Source organism: Salmo trutta, chromosome 12 (assembly GCF_901001165.1).
Source record: "Salmo trutta chromosome 12, fSalTru1.1, whole genome shotgun sequence".
Classification (NCBI taxonomy): Eukaryota; Metazoa; Chordata; class Actinopteri; order Salmoniformes; family Salmonidae; genus Salmo; species Salmo trutta.
In genome coordinates this window covers 64,481,243-64,490,433 of record NC_042968.1, presented here as the reverse complement: position 1 = coordinate 64,490,433, position 9,191 = coordinate 64,481,243, and the positions used below count along the sequence as shown (strand labels likewise).

General features: G+C 42.7%; 1 protein-coding gene and 1 long non-coding RNA gene across 6 annotated transcripts in view; one reads left to right on the top strand and one right to left on the bottom strand.

Moving 5' to 3' along the window:
- The first annotated feature begins 684 nt into the window (after nucleotides 1–684).
- LOC115202744 (uncharacterized) lies at nucleotides 685–1,736 on the top strand. Its single transcript, XR_003880042.1, has 2 exons — nucleotides 685–1,019; nucleotides 1,191–1,736. It is a non-coding gene; the product is annotated as an uncharacterized LOC115202744 (long non-coding RNA).
- Nucleotides 1,737–4,177: 2,441 nt separating this feature from the next.
- The window catches only part of ehmt1b (euchromatic histone-lysine N-methyltransferase 1b), a 28,850-nt gene continuing 23,836 nt past the window's right edge, over nucleotides 4,178–9,191 (bottom strand). For all 5 annotated transcript variants that reach the window (XM_029769127.1, XM_029769128.1, XM_029769123.1 and 2 more), the window contains exons 22-27: nucleotides 8,389–8,466; nucleotides 8,188–8,303; nucleotides 7,867–7,953; nucleotides 7,630–7,708; nucleotides 6,293–6,468; nucleotides 4,178–6,073 (exon numbers count right to left, since the gene is read on the bottom strand). In XM_029769127.1, coding sequence (XP_029624987.1) covers nucleotides 5,896–6,073; nucleotides 6,293–6,468; nucleotides 7,630–7,708; nucleotides 7,867–7,953; nucleotides 8,188–8,303; nucleotides 8,389–8,466 — 714 coding nt within the window. In that variant the 3' untranslated portion in view covers nucleotides 4,178–5,895. The remainder of the gene's footprint in view (nucleotides 6,074–6,292; nucleotides 6,469–7,629; nucleotides 7,709–7,866; nucleotides 7,954–8,187; nucleotides 8,304–8,388; nucleotides 8,467–9,191) is intronic.

Genomic DNA, 9,191 nt, shown 5'->3' with positions numbered 1-9,191 from the left:
GCACGCTGGGTTTGAAGTTGCTTTAGCTAAGCGTTGGTGGTAGGTGAGATAAGGAGTGGAAAAAACAATCTCTCTCTGGACTCAATAAATCACCATAGAAGAACAATAATAAACCAGAATGAGAAGCAGCATTATGGGGTTTTCATTAAAATACAGCAATGACATTCACATCAATCATTCAGGAAACTGTCTACTTCCTCTGATACGGGTAGGGAATCAATGACAGCTGAGATCTGAAAAGAAAGGCAGAAGTAAGGAGATTCATAGTGAAATGGATGATGTTAAGGCATAAAAAAATGCATAAACAAAAATGTTTACTCAGTCTTCAGCTATAATAGTCCAGAGGCTTTGGAAGAGCAGCACGTGGCATTGCACCCATATATTAGGGCATGATTCCAACTAAACTAACTCCTGCTAAACCACCTCCTCCCAAGCTTAAGAGAGGTTAAGAGGCTAATAGAGTACCACAGTATGAGTCATCATTTCCATAAAACCTAGCAGTCAAAGACGGAAATGGTTCCAATCATTGTTCCACCGGTTCATTTTTCCCATAGGGGATTTTTTAGAAACACTTAAAATAAGGGCTGTGTTTCGTGTAGGCTCATCCTGGCGTGACGTTTTGATACCCGTGTAAATCTCTCTCCGACAATGTGACTTTTAGCAATATATTTGCCTGTATTTACCCTTAATTGCAGATAGTCTATTCCAGAAGACTGCAGCCAAGGCAGCACACTGGTCCACACCTGCCCCGTCTGCCTGGTGAGTAGTATTGTTTTGTACTGTATGTGCCTTTAGGTTCCTATCCATATGTAGGCTATTGTACTGGCCTGAGTGGTAGTCTTTGATGTGTAGTACTTTGTTTCTTAGTTTATCATGTGTCAACTTTTAATTCAATCTAAGCCACAGATTGTTAACTTCTTGCACTTTGAGAGCAAGCATCCCAAGTCTCCAGTGGTCCCAGTACCGGTTGATGTGCTGGCCTAAGTGACCACACAAACTCAGATGGACCTACAGCTGAGGTAAGATTCTTCCATCATTCACACACAGTAGACAGTGTAAACCACCATGCTGTCAACAAAATGCTGTTCTCAATTCTTACGTTGTATTATGTTTGGCTTAATCTGTGGAAATGCTGTCATCGTCTGTAATGTGATTCACAACACACGATGACTACGATTTGAATGCTGCAGCTGAGACAGAATGATGTCGAGGGAAACACGCTGAGAACCCGAGTATGACTGGGCATGGGCCGGATATTTGTGACAATGACCTAGAAGGGGTACAGAAGCACACCAGCACTCCATTTTATGATTATTCAATGGCTAACCATCCCTCTAACTACCGCTTATTCTACACTATGCCTTTTATGCCCCATGGTCTCTCAACTTCTGACATTTTGGAATTCTCTATCTTATCTCTATAAACCCACCCTACCTATACCCATTTTCCCTATACTGCTTCCTTCACTTGTTCTTCTCCTGATTGGATAAACATCTAGACTCAGTAGCACATTTAAAACTGTTGTGTATGGTTTTTGATACCTGTTTTTCACCTGTGTAATGCTGTCCTCCTGCTCATTCTGGTGGCTGAATTCAGGGGTAAATGTGCTGCTCACATTAACAGCAGCAACATGGACCTAAATTGACAAGAAGGGTGTTGATATAGCTGCATTTTAGCATGGCTTCCTTGTTTTGAGTCTGTTGACCTAGTATTTTATATTAAACCTACCTTACACATCCTGTTGTTTCTCTGATCTTCACTTAAAAGTCAGATGTTTATATGTTATATATAAAAATATGTATGCATTGTGTACTATTTTGATTCCTTTAAAACAATGTCATTTTTGGAGTTCAGGTGTTTTACGTGATTGATGGGTGGCTAGGTGCATTCTTGTCAAATAAATATGCTGATTATGGACGCGTTCTGCAATGAGTTAATCTGGCTTTGAATCTACAACAGAACATGTCAACAAGTTAGTTCTGAATTGCTTTAATACAGCAGTACATGCAGACACCATTAATTGAAATTGATTTCACTTCGTTCATATACACTATATATACAAAAGTATGTGGACAACCCTTCAAATCAGTGGATTCGGCTATTTCAGCCACACCCGTTGCTGACAGGTGTATAAAATCGAGCACACCGCCATGCAATCTCCATAGACAAACATAGGCAATAGAATGGCCTTACTGAAGAGCTCAGTGACTTTCAAGGTTGCACCGTCACCTTTCCAACATGTCAGTTCGTCAAATTTCTGCCCTGCTAGAGCTGCCCCGGTCAATTGTAAGTGCTGTTATTGTGAAGTGGAAACGTCAAGGAGCAACAACATGAAGTGATAGACCGAAAGGTTGAAAGTTCAAATCCCCGAGCTGACAAGGTACAAATCTGTCGTTCTGCCCCTGAACATGGCAGTTAACCCACTGTTCCTAGGCCGTCATTGAAAATAAGAATTTATTCTTAACTGACTTGCCTAGTTAAATAAAGGTAAAATAAAAAATAAAATAAAAAATAGGCCACATAAGCTCACAAAACGGACCGCTGTCCTCAGTTGCAACACTCACTACCGCGTTCCAAACTGCCTCTGGAAGCAACGTCGGGAGATTCATGAAATGGGTGTCCATTGCCGAGCAGCCGCACACGAGATCGCCATGCGCAATGCCAAGTGTCGGCTGGAGTGGTGTAAAGCTCGCCAACATTGGACTCTGGAGCAGTGGAAACGCGTTCTCTGGAGTGATGAATCACGCTTCATCATCTGGCAGTCCGACGGACTAATCTGGGTTTGGCGGATGCCAGGAGAACGCTACCTGCTCGAATGCATGGTGCCAACTGTAAAGTTGGGCTGTTTTTCCATGGTTTGAGCTAGGCCCCTTAGTTCCAGTGAAGGGAAATCTTAATGCTGCAGTATATAATGACATTCTAGACAATGCCCCCGTGCACAAAGTGAGATCCATAAAGACTTGTTTGTCGAGATCGTGTGGAAGAACTTGACTGGTCTGCACAGAGCCCAACCTCAACCCCATCGAACACCTTTGGGATGAATTGGAACGCTGACTACAAGCCATGCCTAATCACCCAACATCAGTGCCCGACCTCACTAATGCTCGTGGCTGAATGGAAGTAAGTCCCCGCAACAATGTTCCAACATCTAGTGGAAAGCCTTCCCAGAAGAGTGGAGGCTGTTATAGCAGCAAAGAGGGGACCAATTCCATATTAATGCCCATGATTTTGGAATGAAATGTTTGACGAGCAAGTGTCCACATACCTTTGGTCATGTAGTGCAGTTACAGAAATGATGAAGGATTAAATATGGTCCTCCACCGGCTGAAGGAGAAGAGGATCTTATAAAATGAGGCTATGTTGCTAATAATCATCTAATCTAGTGGTCATGGCACATTGTACATATCTGACTGCTACTAGGATAGTATTCTGTACGAGACAAGACCAAATGCATAAGACAACAAATATTAGTTAAATAAAATAAGGAACAATATATAAAAAACAATATATTTCGTTTTGGATCAAGGTAGCTAGAAGCTAGCTAGCTGACAGCAAAGGTGTGCTAGTGATGACATGCAAGAGCTTGCAAGGATTTGATGTCTTGCATGATGTCCACTTTGATCCTAATTAGCATTTTCGAATCGGAGAGTAAATTGAGCCGAATATATTGATAAAAGTCACCTTGTCCGAAAGATGTACGCGGTTATCGAAAAGTCACACTAGGGAAATCCTATAGGAAACACAGACCTTGTTTGAAGTTCTAAAATCCCCTATGGGAAAAATGAATGGTGAAGAAAAATGACCGCTAGGTTTTATGACATGCCAGAGGACATAACGAACCACTGAAATTCTTATGAAAACTCACTAAATACAGAACACCTATTTTACATAAGCCCATCACTCCTCTGGGAGCATAGGCCATTGTAAATTGGTCTTCTCCAGCGCATTCCATCCCGGTTTCCCTTGTATCTGCCTCAAGCTCCCGCCTCCAGGTGTTTCTCCGGCGCCCCTTTTCCCTTGTGTGCTCCAGGATAGTGTTAGCCTGGTGCCGTTGGAGGGGGGCTTTTGGAGGATGTGGCTGATCTATCCCCATCTTCTCCTCCAGATCCCCTCATCCACTGGAACCTGTCTAGTGCGCCCCCTCATTTTGCACTGTTAATAAAACCTGCCAGCCGTATCCATTAGTAGTACATTTATTGAAAAAAAAGATACAACCAATTAGACAGATGTTTCACAGTCCAGAAATGTAACAGAAAGCAAATCATTTTTCATGTTTTAGAACCTTTTTATTTTCATACATTTGAAAATGTGCACAATATTCACTAACCATACTAACCACATTTAAAGACATGGGAATAATGTGTTGGTTTCCATCAACATTAAATCATGGAACAACATTAACAGGATAACTACAGTAACTACAGTTAGAAAACTGGAGGTACATTTAAATGTAAAAAAGAAAACCTTGCTTTACCTTATTTTACAACTTGTATTCACTTGGTGAGTAATTCAAAATGAATAAAAGGAAAATAAAACCTTGTCAGCACCATTGCTTGAGTCTCACCCGATTAACATTCAATCCCATTTAATGGCGCCAGAAGTGGCAAATTAATATTTTTGACTCAATGTTCAGAAGAGTGAGTCATCCTCAAACATGCTTAAAATTCTTGCAGATTTAACAACAAAAAAATCCATCTGCTTTAATTTTGCAGGTACAGTATGGCAAACTGTACAGCTTAGACAACTCCCACCTAAACACTTGTGCACCGGAATCCTCAATCATGACACCCTTAGTCGGGCCATTGAATGTCACACCATCCTTCATATACACCCTTTCCAGCAGACAAATAGCTAATAGAAAGGGACCATTGTATTGAAAAAGAATTCATGCCAAATAACTGAGAAAATAATCTGCCACTCCTGTGTGGTCAAAACAGATTGCAAGTCTTTACTGGACAATGTCTACTTTACTCTGCCCCCTCTGAACAGAACAGTGAGATGATTGGTCAGTGTCCTCGTTGACTTTAAAATCGATAGTTCTTTCCTTAACCTGATATCTGATGTTCTGCATACAATACACCTCACTTGATGTTATTCTGTATAGAAAATTCGATTTAAAACTATTATTTAAATATAAAGTGATAATTAAAAAGTATTTATCGTTGATATTGATATCTAGCACTGACCATTATTTTCCTGTAGAAATGCTCAAGAGAAGAAGTCCAGTAAAAACATACGCTTGTGACTTAAGTCCTCTGTCCCGTTTGCAATCAAAATATAACATGAGGTAAATACGTCAACTGTTATAAATTGTGCATGAACATTGCTCATTTCTATGGTATGATTTGAGGGGTATGGGCGCTCATGCTACAAATTTCTTTCACACTGAAAATGTTTTTCATGAATAGATATACATTGTTGCTTAGTACAAACTTGATTCAGACCACTGGTTAGGAAACACCATTACCCAGATTACAACTGTCCAGGATGGAGCACAAAGCAAGTTTGAGAATTCCAATTGGAACCAACAAAACAAGAGCCAGGCTCATAGCAAGGTCGTTTTCGCCAACATTTTTATTTGTAGCACTTCAGACACACAAACATACAGACTTGTTTCCTGTCCAATGTGTCCTGCACTGAGGGGCAGTTTCAGTGGAAGTTCAGAGTTTGTGCTGGTAAGGATGTGATATAAGAGCTGGATGAGACATTAAGCAGGTGGGTTTCTGTGGGGTTGATTGTTGATCTCAGTGATGGGCCTGAAGGTTCATCGTGGTGATGGTTCCACCTGGGGGTGGAGGTGGGGCGTCTGGGGATGTACGGCTCAGGGCCTGGGGGGGAATGGAGACGCGTCTCTGCTGGCCTGGAAGTCCTATTTGTGGGGCTGGGAGAGTGGGCTCAGGAGGGGGTGGTAGAGGAGCTGGTATCAGGGAGGGTGCTGGGCTGCTGGTCCTGGGGCGAGCTGTCTGCCTGGCGCAGGGCAATGACCGCCGCTGAGTACTTGCACTTGGGAGAGCCGCACTCACAGCTAAAGTGCTTCCCCTTGATGTCCCAGAAATGGTCACCGTAGTCAAATCTGAGAGAGGAGGGTTGGGACAGAAAGAGCGAGTTAGATGAATCTAGAATCAAGCTTGATCCTAATCTTGATTTTAGGGAGAACAAAGGCATTGTCTAAGAAATTATGAAAGGCTTAAACATAGAATGACAAACTTAAACATACATACAGGGTAATACATTCCAAAGACTGGTAATAACATCACCTTTTGTCAAGTAAAGTATATAATATGACCCTTACCCTAGCTCTTCCCCAGCCTTGATGGTCTCGCAGGTGAAGAATGCGATATGGGGGAAGCGCAAGTCCTGGTGTGCCGTGAAAACCCGGCAGGGGAACAGGTTCGGCTCGCACATGTGGTTAATGAACCGGCTGATGTTGCCATAGAAACGGGCGTCGATACAGTACACGTCACCCTCCTGTGACCAAAGAACACACATAAATGGATCATTATGAAAAAAAGCAGGTTCTGCATCATCTGCAGTGGTAATTCTTCACGGGCAGAGATATCAAACAGATCAAGACAAAGGAGATGATGTGGACTACAGGAAAAAGAGGACCAAGCACGCCCCCATTCTCATCGACGGGGCTGCAGTGGAGCAGGTCCACATTACCAACAAACTAACATGGTCAAGCACACCATGACAGTCGTGAAGCGGGCACGACAAAACCTATTCCTCAGGAGACTGAAAAGATTTGGCATGGGTCCACAGATCCTCAACAGGTTCTACAGCTGCACCATCGAGAGCATCCTGACTGGTTGCATCACTGCCTGGTATGGCAACTGCTCGGCCTCCGACCGCAAGGCACTACAGAGGGTAGTGCGAACTGCCCAGTACACCACTGGGGCCAAGCTTCCTGCCATCAAGGACCTCTATACCAGGCGGTGTCAGAGGAAGGCCCTAAAAATTGTCAAAGACTCCTGACACCCTAGTCATAGACTGTTCTCTCTGCTACCACATGGCAAGCAGTAACGGAGGGCCAAGTCTAGGTCCAAGAGGCTTCTAAACAGCTTCTACCCCCAAGCCATAAGACTCATGAACATCTAGTCAAATGGCTACCCAGACTTTTTGCATTCCCCGCTCCACACCCTGTTGTCATCTATGCCTAGTCACTTTTAATTAACTCTGCCTACATGCACATACTACCTCAACTAACCGGTGTCCCCACACATTGACTCTGTACTTGCACCCCCCGGTATATGTTATTTTTTACTGCTGCTCTTTAATTACTTGTTACTTTTAGCTCTTATTCTTATCCGCATTTTTTTTAAACTGCACTGTTGGTTATGGGCTCGTAAGTAAGCATTTCACTGTAAGGTCTACATCTGTTGTATTCGGCGCATGTGACTAATAAAATTTGATTTGAATAGCACAAAGTAAAACAATGATTGTAGAATAGTGTTTTAGAAACAACCCCAGGAAAAGCCTCAAGAGACAAGAATACAATGAATTTATCACTGGGTAACAGATTGAAATCTGCCTGCAAAGCACAGCAGATCCCACTGCCTAGTTACATTTCAGATTTGTCCTAAAGTTAGCCAGCAAGATTTGATGAGATTCATGAGCACTGATCCCTACCTTGCCGTCTAGGTTGAACAGGTAGGAGTCGTTTTCCCTGACATCTGCCTCTGCGTCAGAGATGATCTCCCCCACGTACCTGTGGACAGGAAGTGAGGTCAGGGACCCACCAACCCCACAAATAGCAATGCAGCACCATGCACAGGTGACATTGAATGGGAAATCATCTAAGAACTTGAAGGTGCGGTAAAATAAAGCCGAACTACGCATTGTGAAAGGGGTATGTCTAGGACTCACTCGCACACAAAGGTTCCCTGGGGAATTTCCTGCAGTGTCCGCACCCCCCAGCCCATACGACTGGTCCGGAACAGCTGGAGCCGTACCCTGAAAACAAACAAACTCCTTCAGTATGGATGTACTAACAGCACATTCAACTCGCAAACACATTATCCCGACATGCATTTTGGGGTGTCAGATGCATTACAACTTCCAAATGAGTGGTTGCTGTTTGACTGAAAGACATTTTTTCTGATCTAAATGTTATCATCAATAGGGTTGAGGAGTGTTGGCTTGGTTGTAAAAATATGGTTGAATGTAGAGACAGGAAATTGGAGGTACCTCAGTCCGTTCTGCACCACGCGGTTCTTGCAGGTTCTCCAGCAGGAGCAGGCATGGTTGCACTCGAAGATGAGGGGCGGTTCCTCACGACAGAACTCCGGGAGCAGACGACCATCCTGAGAAAGGTCATGGAACAGACATGACGATCATAGGAGACCAGCACTTTGTCAACAATAGTGATACTGAAGTGTTCGGCCTTACCTTGTCATACCAACAGCGCAGGCTAAGCTGGCCACACATGCAGCTGCTTGAGGAGCAGTCGTCTTTACACACACAGTACTGTGGATCGCAGAGAGAAAGATGGTCATTTAATCTTTCAGGTCATCAAGTATGATCAACTATAGGATGGTCTATTCTAGGAGTCTCCAACCTTTCCTAGAATGAGGGCTACGTTTAAAAAATGAAGCATGTCTAGCGCTACAATTTTTATCCTAGCTTTCAAACAGGCACATTCTTCTCTTCTCTGCAACTCTTTCTCGGGTCCTTAGTGTACAAGAGTTTTCTGTCAATATACCTGGTAAAATAATGGTTCATAAACAACTCCAAGGGGGGCCCTATACATCTGATATTGTTCCATTAAATTATGTTTTATATTTATAATGTATTTTTCCTGGTTTGATATTTTAGTTTTTCCATTCTTAAAATTACAATTGTTCATAGAGAAACAACGAAATTGGATGTTGAGATCATGTCCATGCTTAAATCACATCAGAAGATAATGTGTTTTCATCTAAAATAAATTGAGTGCAATTCCCCTTTAATTGTGCATTTGGTAATTTAAATTGCGCATCTATTGAGGAATGTGCCGATCTAGCGATGGTTCTGTACTCATTTCATGGCAAAGTTTAGAAATGATATACGTTTGACAGGTAAGCCTACTTTGCAGTTAACATTTAATTGAGAAGGTTTTGTGGAAAGTATTTCTGTCGACCCTCAAGACGGTTATCACATCAACTGGCTACACACAGAGTGATAGACAAACACGTGCACCACACAGACAGACA